The sequence below is a fragment of the Pteronotus mesoamericanus genome, unplaced genomic scaffold (assembly GCF_021234165.1).
Source record: "Pteronotus mesoamericanus isolate MK-2021 breed Mesoamerican mustached bat unplaced genomic scaffold, CSHL_Meso_final contig_347, whole genome shotgun sequence".
Lineage (NCBI taxonomy): Eukaryota > Metazoa > Chordata > Mammalia > Chiroptera > Mormoopidae > Pteronotus > Pteronotus mesoamericanus.
Window position 1 is genome coordinate 6,973,195 of NW_026555137.1, and position 25,835 is coordinate 6,999,029.

General features: G+C 40.1%; 1 protein-coding gene across 1 annotated transcript in view; it reads right to left on the bottom strand.

The window, feature by feature from the left end:
• Positions 1–16,533: 16,533 nt before the first annotated feature.
• The window catches only part of GPATCH2 (G-patch domain containing 2), a 114,472-nt gene continuing 105,170 nt past the window's right edge, over positions 16,534–25,835 (bottom strand). Inside the window, exon 10 of the mRNA XM_054576589.1 lies at positions 16,534–17,143. Within this exon, the coding sequence (XP_054432564.1) occupies positions 16,914–17,143 (230 nt within the window). The 3' untranslated portion in view covers positions 16,534–16,913. The remainder of the gene's footprint in view (positions 17,144–25,835) is intronic.

Here is a 25,835-nt window from a genome sequence, read left to right on the forward strand (position 1 = left end):
GTGGAATCTCAGCCTGTACTCTGAGAACCCTCACCAGAAACTGTGTCACTTGCTCTAGGTCAGAGCAAAATACGCTGCTGTTCAGGAAGGACAACTAGTCTCTTTCAAAAGGTAGTTTGTAAGTGACTTACCCTGCCTGTTGGCTGCAGCTCACTCCACTCCTCATGATCCTTGGCTCAGGCCTCAAGGCCTGTCCAGTGCTCGCCAGGAAGACCGTACTTTTCCCAATGATTTCCAGTGTCTTCTGCAAACCTGTCTATTGGATCGCTTCTCATTTACTGCAGCAGGTGGCTCTCCAAGGTGCTGCCAGCAAGGGCCTCTGTTCGCACTGTTACAGTTTTCATTGTCATTTGCTAACATCTTTTTGTGTTCATTTCAATGGGATCTGAGGTGGATGCATGTGCCTGGTCTACTGTCCTGAGCTGAAGGCCAGGCGCCATGTCTGTCCTGCTCAGCACTGGGTCCCTGTGCTGGGCCCTGTCTTTGACCTCCCTGAACATGGAACTAGCACGTGTTGGTGTTATTAACGCAGTGTGCATTGGTGCATTATAATCTCAGGATTACTTGTTTTGGCAAGGGAGGGTATAGAATGGCACAAAAATGTTTTTAAATATTTGCTTAATAAGACTTAGAAAGGCTCTCTGGACCTGTATTCCCGTTAAGATGTCCCAAAGGTACCTTCATTTCTGAAAGTCTTTGTCTTTCTCCTAAACTGACCTTGCTTTCCATGGACCTCATTATGCAACCAGTGGGCCACTTTAGGAAATGCAGTCTTCTTGGATTTCCACCTCACTGTCCTTGCTCATTTTTCCTATGTCACCAAAGCCTGTCCAGTTATGCTCCTAAATACCTCTTAATAGGGTCCCCTATCCTTGCTATGACATAACTTAGTTTAGTCATTCATGAGAAGTGGGACATTATCTTATCCACTGCTTTTATCTCCAGTTTCTAAGTTAGAGATGGACAAACTGTAGGCACTGGACGTGGTGACTGAATGAATGAATGCACAGCTTCCCACACGTGTTCATTCTGGTTCCCCCTGAATCTGTCCTCCAGGCCGCTGCCAGGTTTACCCTAAAACATGTGGGGATGCGTGATGGCCTCATGGTTATAAGCATGGGCCCTGGACTGCCGGGCTTAAATCACAGGCCTGCCACTCACCTTAAGGTTCTGTGCCTCCGTTTTCCCATCCGTAGGATAGGCACGTTGCAGTACCAGTCTGACGGAATTGTTACGGGGCATGGCCATGCGGATGGATCACGTTTTACTCCGTGCTTTGTGAATGTTAGTCATTTGCAGCGTCATGCTCACCATTGTGCTCAGCCTGCCATCCCTCTGCTGGGAAACCTTCATTGACTCCCACTCCCTGCTGTCTGCAGGTGAGAGGATGAAGCCCCATCTTCTTAGGAGGGAGACACTGGTCCTCTCTGTCCGGCCCCGCTGTGCCTCCAGTGTCACCTCCTGCCGCTGCTGCCCACACTGCTTCGCTCCACTCCCTTTGCTCCAAAATTCCTATCCTTCCTAAGAACAGACCGCGCTCTCCCAGCTCCATGCTCCCTTTCCTTGGATAAGTGGTTGTCCTCCTCCCTATTTGCCATGGCCCCCCCCGAGTCCTTTAGGATGCAACCTCCATATCCCACATGAAGAAGAGTGGGTGGTCCCCACTGCATACTTAGGGGATGCTTTGTACAAGCCTATCTCATACTTGGGATCAAATTCAATTACAAGCATTTGTTTGTGTATTTGGTTCTTCCATTATTATTTGAGGTTATCTAAGGCAAGCGATGTGGTTTATTTAGTTTCATTTTTTTGCCTTTCCTGCTCAGCTCCTGGCATTATGGCGGGCACATGGTAGTGGGCAAGATATGCTTCTTGAATGTCAACATCAACTACAATAACAGATACCATCACTAAGGTGATAAAAACCAATGAAAGTAACATTCTGAGTTGTTTGCTATCCACAGTAGTGTCTCTTCTAAAGACAAAATAATTACTTTTTGTTTATACCACATTTTCTTTTGCGATGTCATCTCAATTTAGGATTATCCTATTTGCTACAACCTCAATGTTATGAAGTTCCAGCCAACTGTTAGGAATTAACCCTGCAACGCACATTAAAAAATAAAAGGTTGAAATTGTCACATATATTTCTAATGTAAGTATTTCCATTTGAAAGAGGGTTTAACAAACTTAAAAGTTTATTTTAAAATAGCAACCTCTTTCATGCTTGTATTTTCATGATTCAGTGGTTAAGAATAAATAAGTATTTTTTGAAATTCAGAGCAGTGGATAGATTATAAAGCTCTTTATAACATAAGATAAAAGAAAGATAAATGTTTTAATTATACAAAATTAGCTAAGATTTCAGGGACAGATTGTATGTTACTTCAATGTTACCTTGGTACATTTGTGTATATTTTACTTTCATGAAGAAAAACAAGCATTAGAAACTTTGCTGTTTTGAACATCCTAGCTTTTATGGAGGTATTCTGTAAGCTGATATGAAGCCTATTTAAGTATATTTAAGATCTCTCATTTAGAGTTAAGTGGAAGAAGAAAAGGCAGAATTGTCTTTGCAGATGTTGAGAAGGAATTCATTGCAGGCAATCATCGTTTAATATCCAGTGCTGACTGTTTGAACAAGTGCTTTCTCTCAACGATAGATCAAAAGAGTTGGCACTAACAATAATCTCTTAGAATGCAAACGAGGAAAGCAAGGATATTAAAACAATGGAAACATTAACATAAAAAATCAGCCATTATAGCAAAGAACAGCAAAGGGAGTTGAGAAATTATTTTTGAATTTTTTTTTTGTGGTTGATGTTAACAGTGTCTACAGAGGGACTATTGTGTTAAAAAAAAAAAAAGGTAGAATACAGCTTGAGCTGTAAATATTTACCCATTTCGATGTGACATGTGGCACATGAGTTGTTGGTATTGCTGTAACTACCATTTGAAATGAAAGAATGGGAAATTTTGCCATTTAAATGCTCGACACTCAAAACAACAATTTTCTTAGTACTGGATGTCCCATATTCTCAACAAATGAGACGGCTTTTTAGATTTTGAACAACCCATACATGTATTTTCACCTTTATTTAGACTCTGTTCCCTCCGTCTGTAACAGCAGCCTCCACCTCTGTGTCTGGAAGCCTTGCTTTTCTTTAAGGATCAGCAGAAAACCAACCTGTCTTAATCACCTCTGTAAGCACGTATCTGTAATTTTTGAACATCTGTAGCTTTACATGAATTATTTGGGTGCTTGACATGAACTCTTCTGCACAGTTCCATAGCATTTCAATTTTTAAAATTTTTATATGTGATGTTATTTCTTTGATCTTTATTATCATCCATTAGGAAAGCAGGGGCCAGAAATAAAGAAAAATTAAGCTTGAGCAATTTCAGGTTGCCCCAAACAACCCAGCGCGTGCCAAGGCCAGGGCTCCTACCATGAGCCACTGCATCTCAGCTCTTACTCGCATCTTGTCTTCTGAGGCTGAGCGTCACGTGAGGCCAGGCAGAAAACCCAGTAAACCAGCTGCTCTCAGAGTTTCCAAATGCTGTCAGGTTTTACACTGACATAGAGCCCCAAATGCCTCCCCCCACCCCAGTTTTATAAACATACTGAATTTTATCATTGTTTCCATGACACATGTATTCAAATCCAGTCATGATTAATCAATATTCCATAAAAGTGACTGCAGCCTCCTGAAATAGACAGGTTGCTAAATCATAAAGTGCCTGGGAACATAGTGAAGAGCAAAGCACTTTGGTTGACAAAATTCAATGAGCACTTGCTGCCAAGCAGGGTCAGCATGGATGCCGCTATGCAAAGAACCCTGTTCCACCCGTATTTTTGTTGTGTAGAATTGCTTCTCCTGTAAGAGACACTGGAAATCACTCAGTGCCCACTCTAGCAGAGGAGGTGAACATAGTGGGCTCTTCTCTAGGGGGGTGACGGATGGTTTCTGGTTTTGAAATTTCTTCTTCTTCCTTCCTCTCCTACAGGCAAGCATGATGGAGACGTGGCTTTGATCCCTCTTTACATTAATTCTTTTTTTTAAAACAGAGATAAGCCTTTTTGTACCCAGCTTTGGTTTTATTTGTATTCCTATTATTAAAGTGGTCTTTTGGCAACCAGCAGTTTCTTTTCAGCATTTATGAGGATTTGGCTGTTATTTCTATTTATTTATTTTACTTCAGTGGTGGGGAGTCCAGAGTTCAGCTATAGCTCAGGGTCCATCAGACAGTATTTTCTGGGTTGATTATGCATGAGGCTGACCCACACCTTGGCTCTGATACCAGCTTTATGGGCCTCCTCTTGTCTCTGAGCCTGTGGAAAGCCGCATCACTGATACCTCCCAGAGTGGGTGTATGTAGCGGGAGAGACTAAGGCTTTGGGTGAAATTGCCAAATCCTATATTTGTACACCAGCAGGCAATAAGTGAAGGAGCTTAAGCATTGCATTCCTAGGGTCTGAAGCCTGCAGACCCTGCAATCAAACACCGAGACCATATTCCAAAACAATTGGATCCGATGACAGCTTATGGGCAGAGTCAGTTTCACGAAGGATGCTTGCCAGTAACACAAAGTGAAAAACAGGATCTCGTCGTAATTTCTGCTCGATGAGTCACAATTTTGTTGATGATAGCTGAGCTCTTATTCAGATTTCGGAAACCACTTTGTGGACTTAGGCACCACTCGTTCCCACCGGGCACCCTCGGAGGGCAGCTGGCAGCCTCCCCAGAGAGCGTGCAGCCCGGCGCTGGTTCAGCGCGTCCAGGAGCCTGCCCAGCCGCCTCCCCCGGCCACACTGACAACCTGAAGATTGAGTTAAGCATGAGGTCCGAGCAGCAGCCGGGGCTAATGGGTCACCTCCCATTTTGGTGTTAAAGTTGGGATTTATCATCCTCCCGGGTGATTGCAGAGACACCTCGGAGTCAATCCTTTATTTCTAAATCAGGACAACGCCGTTACCAGCAGGCCTGACACCAGGTAAATGCTCATAAAATGCCAGCTGGCCTCGCGAAGAGATTATGCGCGCTGGAGGGAACGCGATTTCATGTTTTCCTGTCACCTCTGGCAGGCTATTTGTTTACACGTTTCTGTGAACTTTCCCTCTTAGTTAAGAAAATCGGCCAGAGGCAGCCCTGTGTGAAATATTGACACTCATTTCTACTTGTATTTAAGTATTTTCCTTTAAATACAGTTGTCAGGCAGCTATTTTGATTTGGCATTCTCAAGAATTTGAGGCAATTTTAAACATTCCTAACTTTTGTGCATAGCCTTTGGGCCTGTAAAATTTCTTTTCTTTGTTCATTCGTTTATTCAGTCAGTCAATCAAATTTCAATTATGGGTCCATTATTATTGTGTAGGATGCAACCAAAAGCAGATCCATACCTTTTGTGCTGATTAAATATTACCTTTACTCTGTGTTTAGAAAGGGATAAAAAAATTATAAGGCTAAGGTTGGTAGAAAGAGATGAGATTCAACCTGATTCTAAATGGACACTGATTACTTTTTCAGATGTAAGTAAGGCTGGTACTCACCACACGCCCCGTTATGATATGTCAGTTGTTCATAGCTGGCATCCATTCAGATAAGATGGGTATCCACCCTCACTGGCCAATGCCTATGCCCATCTTGTTATGAAATATTTAAATATTATTCCTGACTATATATCAGGTGTCTCTGAAAAGATTCTAAGTCCCTTGTGGACAGTAAGTACACTCTGCAATTCTTATCAAGTCTCCCAATGACCAGCTCAGTGATAAGCCTATGGCTGATGCCCATAAGTACTTAGCAAGGGGCACTTAATTTGGCGGTCAAAGGTAAACACAGTCTGCACATGCAGAACATGACCATCGTTGGTCTCGTTTTGCTCTGTAATAAGCAGTTTACCTAATGACCTGTGATGCACTTGGGTTATTTTCACAGCTGCAAAAGTCAAATTAAAAAATAGACCCAGAAAGGGCCACAAGCAAACCCTAGGCTACTCATTAACAAAAGAATGGACAGAACGGCCATGGCCAGTGTGAAGGCGCCCCAAACCTGCCCTGGCCCAGCCTACTGCCAGCCTGGTCTGGCAGTGCGGCCAGGTCGGACTCTCAGGCGTGTTAGAACATGCCTGCCCACCATCCCAGATCTGGGCCGGACTGTTTCCTTCAACAGATTCACAGAGGGACTCAATTTATTCAGATTGAGGTTTAATAACAGCCCTACTTTGATTAGTTCAATGTTTTCCATTAAAATAAATGCTTTTCTGTGTATCTTTTACTCAGTCACCATTTTCCTTTAAATTTTTTTAAACCAATCAATCCATACTTTTCCCATTCTGGAAATAAACGGTAATTCTTGAAATAATTCTATTCTTTCTGGATGTTTGTGTCTTTAAAATATTCTCGGGATTCTTAAACCCTTTCTGTGGTCATTCCATGGCAAACTCTACATTATTCATTGTCTATATTTTTCATAAAGTCAGTCCCTTTAGCCTTTAATCATTTGTCTTGATTTTTTCTGAATCTGATCCAGTTCTTCACACTATATATGGAGTTAAGGTCACAACCCTGGACCTCAGTTTTTTAAAAGAAAAAACGATTACTTTCTTCTTCCTTGTTCTGGGAAATCATGCCTGGGCTCTTGCCTGTAGTCACACTGTCAGGTTAGTGTTGTCCTGTGCCTGCCATCAGGAGCCTCATAGTCATGAACGCATACCAGGGGACGCTGTCCACTATAAGTTCTGTGACCCCCCCAAAGTTTGAATTTGTGGTGATTAAGACATGGCGTGGGCTTGTATGGCTGTGCATTGTAATGATAGAAAATTAACAGCAGGAACAAGTTACAGGGAGATAAAGTACTTAGGAAAAATAAAAATTTCAAAGTTCTTGATATACAAATGTTATTTGCATACAAACACTGATTTGAATGTTAGTTTAAATAAAATTTTATTCAACAGTAAATTAAATGATTAGTAATTTACCTGTAAACAATAACATTGTATGCCCCTGGTAAGTAATGTAGGCTTTCTGCTAGTTTAGAATAATTTTTCCCCAATTAGTCTGCATTATCAAAGTTAAGTGTTACCTAGTCTTTTAGTTAACTTAAAAGTTAAAAGTAAAATCTCTGTGAAGCTCATGAGAAAATTATGTGTGAAATCCCTGCACAGAGGAAGCACTCAGAAACACCCCGTCTTTTCCTGTCCAGCTGCTTCACCTTGTAAACCTGTGCACAGAAACCTGAATAGCCAGATGAGGATGCTGAGCCGGTGAGAGATGGGCCAAACTTAAAGCCAGGTCTCCCAGTCCTAGCGCAAGGCTCCTTCTGCTGTAACTCACTGCCTCCACATCCCAGATGTATAGTGAAAGGAAAGCAAACCATTGGAACTAGAGCTGCTCTTTGCTCTCCACAGTTTTCTTCCCTTTTCTGGTCACTTCCTTCCTGCACAGGGGCCCAGGGATTCGGGGGGTGGGGGCTGGGCGAGCAGAGCCACTGCCAATCCTGGGGAGCCATCATGGCAGGGACCGCTTACCAAGCAACTGCAGCAGAACTCAGGAGCCCAAGACTGATGAGCGCGCAGCTCTGAGGAGGGCTAGAAGGAAGGAAGTGACTTCTAGTCATATTTTACGGATTCACCATGCTCACCTCTACTCTGGGATACATAAAAGTTGTTAAACAGCTCAAGGAAAACCATTGTGTTGTATATTCATGGACATACTCAGAAAATGAAGTAACAAATACTCAGAACTCTTCAGTCTTACGAGAGTCCCTTGAAGGAATGGGTCTCCATATAGATAGGGTTCCCTGGGTAAGAATTTGATAGAGTTGGGCTCTATTTAAGAAAAAATAAAAGTGAGTTTGAGTCATTTCAAATACTCCATTGCCACAAGGTGGAATTTTATTAAAGTATGACAAGGTGTAAAAAATAGCTCCTTTAAAACAATAAGCTCTTCGATGATTGTAAAGAGAAAATTCAGTTGGTCAGGTTACAATAGTACTTTCTCAGTGTTTTATAACATATTTAAATATTAGCCAACATCCAGCAAAATATTAGTACTCTATGGAAATAACAGAAAGCTTAAGTTAACTTGTACCAAAGAGGAACATTAATTATAATGAAAAAGGGTATTTTATGGGACTGAAAATAAGCCTCAGAAAAGAATTATAACCACGGTGGAACATTTTCAGGATTCCTCCATGAGCCTGGGCAGACTGTTACTTTAGCTCCCGGTCTGCTAACATAGAAATCTAAAACCTGGACCATTACCTGTCATTATGATTTTAGATTTGCTTTATCTGAATCTGTGATGGATATTTAATAAATACTGGCTTAAGCACTTCAGCTTTTACTTGTCCCTCTGTGAAGTATTTAATGACCTGTAAATAAGCACTCGAGAGAACGTTACCTGAAGGGCCTTGTGATCCTCGATAGCATGAGAAACCTCTGTGTAGGGGAAAGAGATGTCATGCTCTCCTACAGAAAAGTGTCACTTTCTCTTTACACCAAAGCAGGGGACCTCCCAGTGATGGTTTCTGGTCTTGTGCAGAGAGAACATCTGGCAACCTTCACCCAAGCTCCAGGGCCATAGGAAACCCAGGCATTTTCTTCCCATCTTCGTTCTCTGCTCCGTCCATGACCTGTTCATACTGACTTTCTCTGCTTTCCAGTCTAGTTTAAGAGACAAGGCACACCAAAGTCAGAATGAAATCTCTTCCTTTGAATTCCAAATTCCTGAGCATTGTCTTAGGGAGACGGTGAAGGGAGGTGGCAGATGACCCCCTGGGGCCCACCATAGAACACTGGGCATGGATGTGGGCCAGCATTTGGAGACTCTCTCATGGGGTTCTTCTAGGACCATCTTTCTCAGGTGCATACTGATCCTCAAGTGCCTCTTTTAGAGTGGAGTTAGAGAATCTCATTTCTTTAAGGGCTCCCTGGTTATTCCTAGGGACTCTGCTATTTAGTCAGTACTGTTCTAGAATAGAGTCTTGAAAAGATACTGTGAAAAGACAAAATTTCAACCTAAGTGTCTTATATAAGCAGCCTACTGAGGATTAGCATTAATCCTGGGCCAACTGCCCTTCCAGTGGGCTCTCTGTCATCCCTTCCACAGAGATAGTAGCCATGGGCGAGGCCAAACACCCTGGTGGGTGTGGCCAGTGGTCCCAGAATGGTTTCCAGTCAGCTAGGAAGGAATTACTGAGAGTAAATGGTTGAATTCTGTACTTAATTGTTTTAATAGGTTTTGGTTGAGCAGATTTTTAAAAACCTAATTTTTGGAGTCATAGCAGAAGTTTATTATTAAGGCTAAGTCCATCAATGGCTATGATAAGAGGAAGATCCTAATATCACTGACTTCATTGAGAACTGTTAGCAAAGTACTAAAAATGTATGAATGTCTCTCTCTGACCTTCTCCCAACCAGAACAGTAAAAAAATAAGAACAGTTTACCATTTCATTAGAACCAGGAAAAGAGAAGTAACACAATTTAAAATACCTACTATGTACCAGATACAGTGCTAGGGTATTGTATGTTTATTATTACATTTAACCCTCATAACTCAATGAAGTAGCTACTATTTCTAACTTCAGCAAAGGAGCCTGAAACTTGCAAGATAACCCCCAAATCATTTACAGAGCATGAGGGCTGGGCATTGAATTCCTCCTGGAGAATCCCAGTGCTTATGCCATTTATATCATACAATGTCAACATCCACAGTGGTAGCTGTTGGTAAAAATACACTTTTTTCTAGTCAGACCCCATCATTCCTCTAGGAGCAGCTACAGTCTCACTTATTCATGTAGCTTTCCCTGACATTCCTTAGATTTTTTCCTCTCTGCACCATCCATTTGATGCTTATGAACATGTTTTATCATTTTTTCTACATTTTAGTATTTGTAAAATGAGAGTGCATCTTACATAAGTGGTAGATTATAGTCTTTCTTCCTTTCTTTTCTCTTTTCCTTTCTTTCCTAATAGTACATAAAATTAAGGTGTATCTTAACATTGTTGGCATCCTAGAGTCAATGAAATACAGTAGATCTCCTTCGATATTTAGCAGTCCAATGTGTCACATCAACACTGTGCAGAGACAGTGTGATTACGGCACCAATAACGATGGCAGGAATGGTTCATGCTCACAAATAGCCATGAGCTCCTCTGCCATCTGCAGCTTCTGTGAAATCCCATTGGGCCCATGTGACCAGTGCAGGCCATTGGGTCCTGAACAGAAGTAACACGTGACACCCTTGGGCCAAGGCAGGTAAGTGCTGTGTGCCCCTTCCCTCTGTCCCTGCCACAGCAAAGTTGGGGGCCAACAGGAATTACATCCTCATTGTTACACAGAATTACAGGGGCATACACTCACCTGTAGAGTGGACCATGAAGGCTCCTTCTGCTGGGTTCCTACTAAGCAAAGACCCATTACTTTTCACACCTGACACTACGGAGCAGCTCTGGGAGCTGGGTTCGTTCCTTTTTATGTCTGTTTTCTGTTACCTGCGTGTTTGGCCAAACTCCACAGGCAACACTCTTTACCCCATTGGGAACGAGGGATGGGGGCAGTGATCTTTGAAAGAGGAACACAAGAGAAAGCATTTGATTTCTAGCATCCGGATGTTTGGTGAGGTTGGGGGAGTGACCAGGAACACAAGCCACCAAACACAGGGCTGCTCCTCCACAATGGAACAGTTTCACCTCCTGCGGGCCCCTTGCTTTCTGAGAAGCAGTGAGGACACTCTAATTTCCAGAACCAGACAGCTCTCCAGCTTCCCTCCAAGTTCTGCTTCTTTTCAGACTGCAGTTCTGAATTTGCTTTTTGTATTGTCTCAGGAAAACCCTGTTCGTGAAAATGCCTTACAGTATCTCCGAAATTCCGGGATCTGAAAAAGTGAAGAGAAAGACTATTTGCTTTTAGATAATCAGATTCTCTGAAATTTAATCCTATATCCTATTTATGGCTGTGCTAGCCATTCAAAATTAAAATGAACCTTTCATTCCTGTGTATCATAAATGGGCATTTATCAGGATTATATGATTTTGCAATCCATCGGAATACGGAACCAGAATTTGTTTTCTTTCCGTTTCACTATGTAATTACCAGGCAACAATAACAAAAGTGACATGTTTGAAGAACAGATAAAATGCTGTAAATTGGCCAGTAATGGTGATATTTCCTCATCTTCTGAAAAACCCATTTATTCTCTCTCACAACAAATCAAGGCGTTGTCAGCCGCACTCGTCCGGCGGCCAGAGGGCCCCTGCCAATTTCTGGCCTGAGCAGGGCCTGCATGCAGATGAGGCCCGAATGGAGGCCTGCCACGCTGGCAGCCGGCCTCGCCGCGATTTCTACATCACCCGTAATGGGGCCGAGCCCTCCCAGGCACTGAGAGGGGCGAGCTGACATGCTGGACAAACTGTTAATTTTTTCCTGAAGAAGCTGCTCCATTGCACATCTGTCACTGAGGCGCAGACAATTACTCGCCGAGCAGAGTGGGGGGTCATGTGCTCGTTTCCAGCTGTGTGTGCTGTTAGAGGACCTCGCGGAGAAGGACAGTGGCCTGAGAGTCAGCATGGGCCAGTTTCCTGTGTGCTTGGCGGGGTCGGGGGGGGGCTCATTTGGGAAGGCTTTCCCGTGGTAATAAGTGGCGGGGGACGAAGATGTGTGTGGGCAGGGGGGGTGGTGGTTAGAAGTGGTCCCCGAAAAGGACAGGTCTTTAAAAATGCAGAGGGCCAAGAACCAAGCCTTCAGGACCGGACCACTACACTTGGGAATGAGAACCTGAAGACACCAGAGCCACTGTATGGGAGTATTGTGACTTCACACCTTGCACGGCTGCTTGCAAGTGCTTTGCGTCCATTTGAAGAATTATGTTGTGAATTCCGTACCTCATACATGCAACATGCATTATATGTTGTTTCCATAGTGAGTGAAAGCCATCAACCAAGAACTTGAGAATTATAGGTTAGCCACACAACCTCTGCACAGAACCTTACCTTTCTCCCTAAGCTCATTAGCTCATTATAACTATGGAATTCTGGCATTGGAAGAAATAAGGGATGTAAGAATTGGTTTGCTTTTTGGAAAGCATCTTTTTAAGTATATAATGAGTGAGTAAACTGTTTCTCATTCTTTCTGTTTTTATTAAAGAATGCTGTCTTCAGAAAGAAATGATCATTTCTTCGAAATGTAATAGGAAGTGGAAAACAGGTAGACAGTAGTTTTGGCTGTCCTTTTTACTTAGGATGTTAGCATGACATAGTCCTGTTTCCATCATGGCATAGCTGCAAAATCAAGTGTTAGACTCGCATTGAAAATGCCAGTAATTTATTTTGAAAATTCAAACTAAAAAAAAAAAAAACCCACCTAAAATAGCCTTTAATTGTTACCTAACTTCATCTTTGAAAAATTAAGGGGTAAACACAGGATATTCTGCGAGTGCAACGGGAACAGGGTCTGTGAATGAGAGGAAGATTTAAACTGACGATTCAGAGAGAGGAGGCAGCTCTAATGCACAGATCAAACTGAAAGTGGCAACAGTCCATCATACTCCTGGCAGTCGATGGCACTAACGCGCAAGAGACAGATCTGGATCTACTTACAACGTCAGGTGTGCTAAGTAATGAGTCTTTGCTTAGTAGGAACCCGGCAGAAGGAACCTTCATGGTCCACTTGTCAGTTGAGTATACATTACTGCAAGCCTGTTAAAGAAATGAGTATTTAATACCTATTGGATTAAAAAGAAGTCCACTTACAGCAAGACCTACTTGGTTTTTAGGGAGAAAAGATCAAATTTTATCCACATAATGAGATGCTTCTTAGAGCAAATAAATTCAACGCTTTAATGAGTATTATAAAATATTTAAAATATCCAGGCATATTTATGAGAAATATAATTTCCGAGAAGGAAATGGAGTGGCTGAGATATTTCAAGTGGGAATATCTCAAGAGAGAGAGACCTGTACTCGATGCTTTTGAACCCTAGAGTCTCTGAGTGGAAAGAGACCTTAAGGCAGTTAGTCTGGCCCAGTTTCAGAGAAAACAAACAAAAACAGGAAAAAGCGGTAGAAAAAGTCACAAAAAGCTGAGAATCAATGTAAATCAAAAATTTGTTTAGCAATTTTTTTCTTTAAAATTTTTTTGGAAAATACCTTTTTCAGGGCTTAAAGTAACAATGAATTTAAATGCACTGCTAAATGTTAATCGTAAATGGTTAGCACTTTAAAAATAATTTTTAAGTATTTTCAACTTTTATTAGTTTTAGAGGAAAACATTTAAAGCACAAAGACAATAATTGCTTATAAATAACATTCTTAAAAATTCAGTTTATACTTGCATTCTGTTTTGTATCATTAATACAGCTTTCTACCAAAAAAATAATGAAACAAAAACATCTCAAATATTCCTTGCTAAACAACTTCATTTAACAATACCAATTTAGATCACTTTTTGTTTTACAGAAAGGCAAAGTCCAGAAAGAAATGGTTTTAAAATGCATGTCACCTTTTATGAAATATCGCTTAAAGTGAAAATATATTGAAGCAATTGTCAGTTCAATTAATTATGAGAATTATCAATTCACAATGTTAAAATAGATGATAATATGTAATAATTTGCAATTATGTCTGTAATTGCATACTGATGAGGTCTGTAAACATACCTATATTTGTACATTGTTTATCTTTAATCCTTTCTTCTCTTTGATAGCCACAATTCAAATAATTTTTTTAAAAAATAGTATTCAAAAGCTGAGACCAATTGGTAAATTTTAGTTAGCAGTGGATTTTCTTTTAAAAGAGTACCATATAATTTAACAATAAAAGCTAACAAATCTAAGGGAAACATAGCCCTAACAACCATATTCGAGGAGAAGAAAGAAGGAAAGAAGAGAGGGAGGGAAGAAAGGAGGGAGGGAGGGAGGAAATGACCTGAGCACACAAGTGGGTCAATTTCAAGTATAAGGAGTATATAAAGACAAAAAAATTGATTCGCTAATTCATGCTCAGCCTTTCTTGGCTATTGCTGGGGAACGGATGATTTGGATAGTCTGGAAGAGACTTACGTACTCTAAAATTTTTAGCGCAACCAATTAACTTGATATGAGACTTTAGATACTGTAGAAGAATGGTTTTATGAAAGAGCAGAGAAAAACCTTACCTTTTCAAGGAGATATGAATGATACATTCTTAATTATAAATTGCTTTGGATGCTTTGGGTTCTATGGGCATAGTAACTGGTAAAACTTAACTGTAACTATATATAACAAATAAATTAGTGGATTTCATATATTAAGAGATACATAGTTTGCATTAAAAATTCCATTTTTCAGTTGTGCTCACTTCTCTGATTAAGATCAGATACGAACAGAAGATTGGGTCTGCGTTGACTTTTCTTAAGAACTGGATGGAGCAGGTTGTGTGTGCCTCTTGTGTGTCTGTACACGGCATGGGGGAGCGTGGCGTTGCCACTACCCGGCTTTGAGTATTGATTCATACATTAAGTCCTCTGTGAGCTACACACCGGGCTCTAGGTGTATCGGTTAAGACCTTTCTTCTATTAGTGGAAACTACAAAGTTGCACTTTTATGGGGGTGGTATGTTAAGAGGACAATAGCCAAGTGCAGTGAGCTACTTGCTGCTTCAGAAGATTGGTACCCAGTACCCATTTAGAAGGACAATGAGGAAAAGCATTGATGGGAACAGCAGCATTTAATGGTGGAGTCTCCCTGTGCCATTTGGTGTCTGCTCTGCTCTTTTTTCCTTGGCAGTGCTAGAACCTGGAGAAGTCAGAAAGCAGCCGCGTGGTCAGGAGTTTGGGGTCAGCCTCACAACAACCTCATTGTGTATTATCAGTGGCTCTGGATGTGGCTTTTCAAAATTCCAGAATCTTAGAAGATCTCCAGAACTTAAGGGAAAAAAAATTCTTAGGGACAGACCCCAGAACACTATAAACTACCATGAAGAAGTTTTAAACAGGTATACAGACGATCTTTCTCATCTTTTCCCCTTACACCAAGAGACCATTTAACAAAAGGCAACTTTTTTAAACGGCAAATTTCTAAGCAATCACACAGCAGAGTTACTTTATCCAATAAGAATGCTTCGAAAGATTAACACAGCTGGTAGTTTGCACTTCCTTTAATCAACCTCTTACCACTATACCCCTAAGAAAGAAGATCATGCTTAAAAGAAATGTATACATTTGGCAAGTGATTAAGGCTTTCCAACAGGAGTCTGTCCTTCCTCTCCTGCTTGGCGGTATTTTCTTCAGAGGGGCCACCTGCGAAAGGTCTATTACATGCACAAACCCCTCTCCCTTCTTTAAACCGCTCTTGTGGGTTTACAAATTTTCAAAAACCTATTAAAGTGGAGTACAGAGGAATTTCAGGGCAGTGAAACTACTCTGTATGATATTATAATGGTGCTTACATGTCATTATACGTTTGTCCAAATTCATAGCATGTGCAATGCCAACATAATGTAAACTATGGACTTTGGGTGACAATGATGTGTCAGTGTAAACTCATAAAGTGTAACACGTACCGCTCTGGTGGGGGACATTGTGAGAAATCTCTGTACCTTTGCCTTAGTTTTGTGGTGAGCCTAAAACTGCTCCCAAAAATCAAACCTTAAAAAGCCCACTGTCAAGGCGATTCATATGTGTTATCCTGGCCTTTACTCAACCAAGAAAAGTCATTACAAATAGAATATTATTATTAGTCCTTAATAATGAAGGTGATAATAAATCAACATGTAAACTAGAGAATTTAGAATCTCTGACATAATGAAGCAGACGGTTCAAAAAAAGCAATAGTAGGCACATAATAAGAGTGACTTGCTTTGCGTGGTTTTAAAGCAACTGCTAAGATGTTAGGAAGGGCAAGTCAGTTCCATTCATTTCTGTTCACCTCGTAAATGGGTTGGATCATTGCCAGAAATCTGAATTCTTGGGAGAGCCATTTAAATCGTCAAATAAATTGATTCAGCATTCTAACTTACAGCAATGGTTACAATTTAAAATCAGTTTACTACAGTTGAGTTGATCTTAAAAAAAAAATCAACCTTTGGGAAGAGAGAGGTAGAAGACAGTCTTGATAATAGAATTTATACTTCAGTCATGATGAATTTAAAAAATACATTTTTCTTTCAATAATTATTTTATGTTCTAAATGAGGTAAAATGTATAAAATATGCACTAAAGTAACATTGAGGGCACTCTGGTGATAGCAGTGATGAGGTTTATTTTTGTCAAAACGTCAGAAGGAAACATTAGCTGTGGTTGGTCACCTGTGAACTTCACACTACATTGTCCAAGGTTAGGGTAATGGGTGACTCTCCCTGTTACAGACTCCATACACCCACACACTCTCTCTCTCTCTCTCTCTCTCTCGCACGCACGTACGCCAAACTCAACAGATGTAAAATCGACAAACCTTGCAATCAAAGATTTGCTGAGGACTTCATTGAAGCAATGATGGGTCTTTTGAGTCACCCTCCATGTGGATGACATGACACACAACCTTTCCGACCTATCCCACTTTAGAAACCCATGGGTGTGCTCACATTTGCCGGGGTACCACACGCACACGTGTGCATGAATCAGGCTAAAAGCATTAGACATTATTGACATACAAGACCAAAATAAATAAGAAAAATGACCTATTTATACCTAGAGCAGCTCAAAATTGCTGAAAAAATTGGAAAGGGAAGGTGTGTACTTTAGCACCATGAACTGTGATGAAATTGCATTTCTATCACTGTGGTAGGAAGGTATGTAGTTAGGAAGTTAGAGTGACAAGTCTGTGGCCACGTATAAAGATTTCTGCTTCAAGAGCAGCAGCTATGTTATAATTTTAGAACAATGGGATGGAGAGAGAACAAGTAAAAACTGTGGACCGTTTCTTCTTTGCTTTTCTTAGGCGGATTTTCCCGAGGTGGCGACGGTGGGGGTGGGGGCTGCAGGGCTGCCCTTCGGTAGAGGAAATCCAAGTCCTAATCCTTTCGGCCTCTGCATGGCTTGAATCGGCTCAGCAAGACCCTTGCCGTCGCGTCCGAGGCCGGAGCCAGGTGTCCACCCCATACTCTGGAGCATCCGGTTCCCGACGTTGTTTTCTGAGATGGGCGGGGCGTTTTCTCCCACAAATCCTGAAATTATAAAGTGACAGAAGAAGTTAGCACAGGTAGGGAGCATCTCGGGCTAAGAAAGCCATGTTCTCTTACAGTTTTTCTTTCAACAAGATACCCAGGACGGGGGTGGCTTGTTGTAGTTGAGAGATCCACAAAAAAAAGAGAACTTGGTCAGAGTGTCAGCTCTACCACTTAGTAGCTGATTAAGTTTGCCCCGACCCAGCAATTACTAAGGGTTTATTAAATGGATAAAGAAAAATGAAGCTTGGCTATACCCTTAACAATAGTCACAGTCCTGTTAATGTTGCTGTTTTAAAAGAACTTTGTTTTATTTTTCAATTACAGTTTACATTCAGTATTATTTTATATGCAGGGGTGTCCAACCCGGGGCCTCTGGGCCACATGTGGCCCAGGATGGCTGTGAATGTGGCCCAACACAAAATTGTGAATTTACTTAATTATTATGAGACTTTTTTTGTGATTATGTGTTGCAGTGTATCTAATATATGGCCCAAGACAACTCTTCTTCTTCCAGGGTGGCCCAGTGATGCCAAAAGGTTGGACCCCTGCAGCGTAGTGGTTGGACAATCACACACTTCATAGAGTGTTCCCTCTGATTTTCCCAGTTTCCACCTGGTGCCATAGAAACAGATTCACAGACACAGAGAGCAGACTGGTGGTTGCCATGGGGAGGGGGCTGGGGGATGGGTATAAAAGGTGAATCCATGAAGAAGTACAGACTGATATATAAAACGTAAAACAGGAAACTTTTACTTATCAAAAAAATAAAATAAGTAAAAGCCTTGCATCAAAATACTTCCTTAATATACTAACACAAAAAGCCATTAAATTTTTATTTTGAAATTATTATGGTGGTGACCAAGATAGACCTCCAAGGTATCTAATTTTCAACTGAACAGCTACTGATCAGCTACAGTAGGTTAAACAGGGTGCTTGCATTCGGTCCCACATCCCTGATTTTTAGTGATTGCTGTGAATTAATTGATTTCTACTCTATAAACTAAAATCAGATCAGGGTTCTAATGCTGTTCTAGGCTACAGATCCATTTAATCATATTTATGATACACAGGCTTGCAGAAGTTCAGATTTAAAATTTAATATTTAGGAAAAATACAAGACCCATTTAAAACATTCCTGCAAAAACTGCATAAGTGTGAGAAATGTTCAGTTCTACAGGGAACAGCAAATGGCAATGGACTCACTAGCACGATTTTAAAATGTTGATACTTCAGGTGCGGTGGCTTAGGAGAGTTGTGTTTTTATGTAGACAGGAAAGAATCCACCATCTCTGTTAAAAAAAAAAATGCTGGTTTCGCTTCTCTTTTTAATGAAAAGAAAATGAAGCATTATCTTGTACTTTGAAGAGAAACAAAATAGGAGAAACATTAAATTTCTCAAATGCGAAGTCTTTCCATAGAAACACTGATTCATGAAAAAGCAAAATGGAACAAAAAAAAAGGCAGTGGGTTTTGTATACAACCTTAAAAGAAAAACTTCACTTTTCATGGAAAAAGACTCTAAAATGAAACATACTGCTGGTCTCCCATCCTCCCTTTCTTCTCTTTTATGAGATTAAGACACGGGAGGGAACACCTCCGCTTCCGCACCACCCACTCCGAGCACAGTTTCCTGTCTTGCGCTCCTGGCAGCGCTAAATCCTCCAAGTCCTTCCCTGGAAGGCGCTCCTCCCGCGCCGGCAATTTGAGCAGTAACCTTGCGCAGGCCCCTGCTCGCAGCCCTCTCTCCATGCTGGGATCTCTTATATTGACTATGGTAGCAGAGTCTGTCCTTCCTCTCCAATCTTCCAAAACCTACTGTGGATGGCAATTCACTTGCGTAATTGGCTCAAGAGATGAAAATCTTGTATCAGCCTCTCTTAGCTGCTAATCTGTCCAGCTGACTGCAAGCCTAATTGGCAGCTTGTTTAGTAATTTGGCTGCTAAAGTGTTGTATTGATGTTGGATAAACAGCCCGTGGAAGGGGAGAGGAGTCCCTGCCCCGCTCAGAAGGCCTCACGCGGGCCAGGCTTCCTCTGTGTTCCCTCCCTCTTCCCCCCCCCCCCCCCCCCTGCACCGGTAGCTGAGGGGCAGGGCTGCTGTTATTGGTGGTGGTGCCATTCAACTTGCAAGTCATAACACTGTCCTCTGTTCTCAGCAACTAATTTAGGAACATGGCTTTTCCTTACTGTCAAAAAAAAAAAAAAAAAAAAAGAAAGAAAGAAACAGCAATAAGCACAGAAAGTGGTAGGTGTCACTACTCTGTCAAATTTATTTTTTTATTATTTCATTAGTTACTATAGTTAAGCCTTACTAATTCAGACCATTCTACATTTTATCAGCAATATTGCAGGTGTTTTTCATGTGAATTTTGTTAATTAAAATCAATTCAAATAGTTAATTGCTTAAAAATTCAAGGCAATTTTAAAATAGTAAAAATTTAATGTAAAACTAGGTATTTTTTTCTGAAGTGATAAAAATTTGGTACAGAATGAAAGACATGATCTATATTGACATGTTTGGAGAAGGGAATGTTTTTATTAACAGATGTTTTGGTTATTCAGAAATACATTTCATATGAAATGATTATGTATCAAAAAATAAGGTTTTCAAAAAACTAAAAAACAAATCTCAAAATAAAACTGCGTTGGTTCTGAAGGTGCACAGGGATGTTCATTTGCTATAATGTAGTCCGGGCCAGTTAGGGTCTGTCTACCACGCACCCAGCGGGGCAGTAACAGACCTCAGAGAGACGGGGTGCCTTGACCGCTGCACAGCGACCCGTGTACACAGCGAGTACATTGCCCAGATTCAGCCTTTGGTTGAGCTTACCCTAAAAGCATACATACACTTTCCTTTACCTGCATTGCCTTGCTATGAGAATTAATGACAAATAAACAGTTTTGGTAGAGGTGCTGATTCAAATCATTTTTAAAAATTGGATTATGTGTGAATTGTAACATGAACTTCCCTGCATTTGCATAAGGACAGTATCCAGCATACACACATCGGAAGGTTGGTTTAACTTAGAATATAATAATGCCTGTAGCTCTTCGAGATTACCAATGTTTCCAGCATCGCTATTTCTTCCAGTCTTCCTTCTCAGACTGAAATGTTATTGATTCTGCTAATACATATGACTACATATACATATACATATACATATGACTTTATAGATGAACTTAGGACAGCCGAGTCTAAGTGTTTAGTGTTTCACTGACATTTGAACCTAAAATACATCACCAAAATTTTTAACTGTCATTTCTTCTGCCGCATTTTTCCCAAATGACTGAGACTTTATTCTCTTCACACATTTCAAACTCCTGTAAGAATTGCCAGACTGAACTAGAAGAGCAAGTCTGTCTGAAGAGCGTATTTCAACTCTCCTGAACTACTACAGGATTCACTTTGATTTAAATCCAGCTACTCTAGCTTTCTTTGGCTGGTGTATAAATTACAACTTATGTTTTAGTTGCACTTATTGTAAACAGCATATACTGAGTTTTTGTGTCTTATTCATTATGGTAATCCCTAAATTTAACTGACTCATTTACTTCATTTATATTTATTGTGATTACTGATATATCAGTATTTATTTTTGTTATGTTACTTAATGCCATTTACATTGCTTTTTCTATACATTTTTGCTTCTTTGTTTCCATCTGACTTTTATACATCCAAATAAATCATCTTCATCATTATTTTTATTTATTCAGTATTAGTTTAGCTTTATGCACATTGAACAACCTCTTTGATCCCAATTCTTTCTTGATATATTTATTTTAATGTATTGTTTCCTTTTTTCTATCCGAGGTATTAAATTTAGTAATAATCAGTCTACCTGACAACGTCTTTATTTCATCCCCATGCCTGGAAGTAGTTTAACTGGATATACAACATGAGGTTGATCCTGTTCTTTCCCCTCAGCCCTTTGAAAACATGACCTCACCTTCTGGACCATACTCCTCTTTCTAAGGCTGCTGCCAGTGCAACCTCATTCCTTGCTAGGTTATACCTTTTCTCCCTGGCTGCTCTTCAGCTCTGCTCTTTGGAGTTCTGAAGTTTTATTACAATGTATCTAAGTATGACTTCATTTATATTTACTGTTTCTTAATAAAAAAAAACCAACAAAACCTTTGTACTTTTTGCAGAGGAGAGTTCATGTTTTTCTTCAGTTATAAAAACTGCTGATACCATTGAAATCTATCAATGTTTTTCTAAATAGTACATGCCCTTATTCTTTCTACTCTTTCTGGAAGTTCTGTTAAGCAGATATTGAACTGCAGTCTCCTTCAGGTCTCCCAGTGTTCTTTTATATTTTCATAGTTTTATCCCTCTGTGTCCTTTCTAGGTTTTTTCTTAAGATCCCTCTTAAAAATCACTGTTTTCCCCCCAGCTGTATCTAATCTGCTGTTTAACCCATCCAGTGAGTTTAAATTGTCAAGAATTTTTCATAATAAATAAAAATACTCTTAAATGTCTTTTCATTTTGCAATTATTCCCATTTGTTTTTGAATTTTTAAAAAAATAACCAATTTCTTCAGTTTTGGTTTATGGGATCACCTTCAGTAGGTTTCATCTGCGGTGAATTCTGGAAGTGTGGGGTCCAGGCCATGTACCTGTAGAGTGGTTTTGCATTTGCCTCCAAGGCCAATCTTTATGTTACTTTTCTGGCCTGCTGGAGTTTTAAACTAGCAGCTCACATGAGGGTGGGCTCCTGGTTATAAAGCTTCCGTGTTCTACTTGAAGCCCAGGTGGCAGGCAGGTTCATCACTTGCTGAGCCTGTGGGTGAGTTTCATTTCTTGTCTGCCCTGTTCCAAGTATTGAGCTCTCCCAAGGTTCTCGCACGATGAGGCCAGCTCCCCAGCTCGGCTCCCTTCCCGTGGGGCGGGTGCGCTAACCCACCTGCCTCGAGGTTTCTGGCACTGACAACACTGGGCATGGGGGAGGGGCTGCTTAGGACCATTTTTGGTCTTGAACATTCCCCTTCCTGCATTCTCAGCTGTGCCTCTAAAAAGAAGGCTTTCCACCCTGTTAAGCCGTGTGCAGGCAGCATGTGGTATGAGGACTTTCTCATCATTTAGTGTTTCTGTTGGCAGGAGCAGCAATCGTTTTCTATTGAGTGCATGTGTTTACTCTTTCCTTAAGTGTCTCCTGTACCGAATGGTCGTGGAGAGCTGTTCAAGACTCTCCTAAACATGTATCTGAAGGCAGTTTGGTGATCCATGTAGTAAGTTCAGAGATAGCTTGGTCTCCAAATTAATGACAACCATCGCCCCCAAAAACTACCTGTTTTAAAATTCTGGAAGAGATAAAATAATTTACAGTGGTCATAGAGATCCAGTGATTAAAAAAAAAATGAAAGTGTAATTATTGGTGAGATACGTTTGGGCAACTGAAGACATAATAGCACCTTGAAAAGGAGGTTGGCGGCACCAAACGATTCCTTATTATGTTCAGTGTGACTTTTAATTAAAAGCACCCTGCTAAAAATCTTTACTTGTTATCATAATTTAAAACCTGCATTTAATGCCATAAGTAATCACAAATACTCTTTTATTATTAGAATTTCAGGAGAACGTGGGGGAAAAAGCTGAAAAGTCATAAAAGGCTGCAATGCAGCCTCTTGCCAAGAACTTGCATGTTCAAGTAAGCACAGTTACCTTGGAGTAATATCTATACTGAGGTATTAACCTTCAATAGTTATCTTTTTGTATAATTTAAAATGTAGAGAAAAGATTGCCTCCTACAGTATTTTCCCTATGATATTATTTCACTAGAAAGCAAATGATACTAGCAAGTACTAATTTTGGATAACAATGAGTTTAGTAACATATAGTAGACAAAAGGTTTTTTTTAAAAAATGTAATTGCCACAATAGGAATATATATTTAAACCTTTTTATTATCAATTCTCAGTAAGCCATGACTTCGACCGAAAAGACAGACCATACCAACATTGCTGACTGCCTTTTAAAAATGTGTTAATATCCCTCCTATTTTGTTCACTGCTCTTCTTCACCTTTACAGATGACATTTTTCAAACAATAAAATGCACTCTGCTGGCAAACCTTCTGGCTTCAACAGTTCTCAATTTTAAAATAGTAAATCTACATCCCTTGCTACTAAGACATCCACTATCTCTGGCTCTGTGACTTTGAATGAGGCAGGGAACAAGCCATACATTTAAAAATCGATATCTAACCTTATCAATATTCATTTTACTTTGTCAATACAAAATACAAAGGTGAAAGAGCAGTAAATAAGCTAAAGCACTGAAATAAATTTGGTGTTCCTGTCACAATTAATAAATGTTCGAGCAGTAACGCTGCTGGCTGGCCCGTGGCCTTATCAAGTGGCTTTACTTCTGCTTCATGCTGCTACTAAACTGCGGTGAGCAAAATTTTCAGCATGTTAGCAGGTAAAGATCATCAAATTCTGGGTTATTAATTTCATAGGAGACTAAGTGTCCTATTTTAAAAATAGTATTATGCATACAACATAATCATAATATTATGCATACAACATAAAAGAGTATTTATTATGCATAACTTTATCTTCAGGGTCTTAAATGATTGTATAAACCCAGTTTGGAATTAGGAAGTGAAAGTGCCTTTTTATAATTTTCTGACAATTCTTTTGTTAAGTCTTTTCTTAACCTGCTGTTGGACTGCATAATAGTTCACATATAAATCAGAGGGGATCATCAAACAATATTCAAGCTGTCAGCCTTTTAACACCTTTTCCATATTTTAAATGAGAGTTATCTTCACCTGAATTTTTCCTGCTTAGATTGAATATTGACTTAAAGGCTGAAGGAGTTATGGAAATATATCTCAATTCAGTGTGTTTTGGGGGGAGGTCTACAAAGGGACTATAAAAAGGTGAAAAAATTCTCTTTATTTCTACTTGCTAGCTCAACTTTGGCAGCTTACAAATATAACTGACTATTATGTGATTGACAATACCAGAATTTGAAAATTATAATTTCAGAGACAAGATGATCTAGGATTCATAACCTCATTATCAAAGTGTATTTATGCAAAAGCATTTCTTACTTGAATCTGAATAATAAGCTTCAATTTAGAGTTGATTCATTAGTATTAGAAGATATTCTTTTAAAAGCTGAGGTCTTTTAAATAATCTCATTCTCTTCCTCTTTGAGAGGAACAGTTATGCATGGATTTTTAAAATGTACTGGAAATGAAGAACATAATTTCCCTGCTCCACAATTTTTTGAGGAATTATAAAAATGCATTAAACTTCTATGAATCTTATTCCTTGAAGCAAAAAAAAAAAAAAAAAAAAAAAAAAAAAAAAATCTGGTAATGTCATCACAATCCTGAATCTTAAGAAAACCACAGCAGATTTGAGATAAAATGCATGGACTATGCTGGTACAAGTTCCTGAATGCTTTAGGCTAAAGTCTAATTTTATACCTACACTCCATATAAATGATTTTCTCTGAGGCTGCTGAGGTGTAACATCAGGACCACCTTGTAGAAATAGCTGTATCATTGCCCTGGACGACCCCACGCTTTCCCTCTGGCGCTGGGCGGGGCGCGGGTGCAGCCGCGGGGCCTGGCGTGTTCTCGGCCTGACTGCGGCACACGGGCGCTTTGGTCATGTTCCCTAGACTGTGCTGTTTCTGCCACTAACGCTGGACTCATCGAGAGAGAAGAGAATCCAGGGCACCGTTCGATTGGAACAAGGACATGCGTGAACCCTACACCTGCCTTGTAAAAGACTGAAATTGAAGAACTTAATGACATGCATTTGATCTGAAAGTGGCAACCTGTTCCCATATAAAGAGATATGTTAGAAGGATTCTAATTAATATCCTGTATCTCTGCATAGCAATGATCAGTCTTCCATGAAACTTAAGATATACAATCGTGTGTTCAGGTGAACATATGCCAAGCGATAGGCTTTGCATATGTATTCTTACAAAAAGGCCACAGGTAAGCTGTCATGGGTTTGAGGGCCGTGCAGACAGAGATCTGAAACATCCTCAGCCGTTTGATATTATAGGGGGATACGAAGATCCTGACACTTGTTGGAATTTTGACTTTGTGGTATAAAGTGAAAATAATAATAACAACCAGTTCATAAAGTTTTTGCAAAGGTAAAATAATAAAGTTTCTAGTACATTGTAGGTACCCAATGAGTGGTAAATACAGTTATTTTATATAGAAAGACACACATTCTACAAACAGGTGATTCTAACTTCCAATTTCTGAAAATTCAGTCCAGCTGGAAAATCAGATATTAAGTAACCTTCATAATTTCATAATGTAGCCCTTTATATGGATGAAAAAAACTGGGTTGTGAGTGCTGCAATTTTAAATTACTCTACAATTTTTGAGTGTTGAGCTATGGACTAGGTCCCCTAAACAGAGAACTTGAGCTTCATATCTTTTATTTCCTTTGAAATCCCCATGTCAGGAGTGTGTGTATGTGTGTGTGTGTGTGTGTGTGTGTGTGTGTGTGTGTATGTAAACTTTATTTTCCTTTCTTGCTGCTGCTTTCCTGTGACATGAACCTTATTTTTATATTCTATACTTAATCATGGAAAAAATAACTTTTCCTACAAACTTGTCCCCAATGAAGAGGATGCTTAAAAATAGGAATGGTTAAGGATTCCATGCAAGAGACCAAGGCTGTTCTTCTTTGTAACTGACCAGGTATCTCA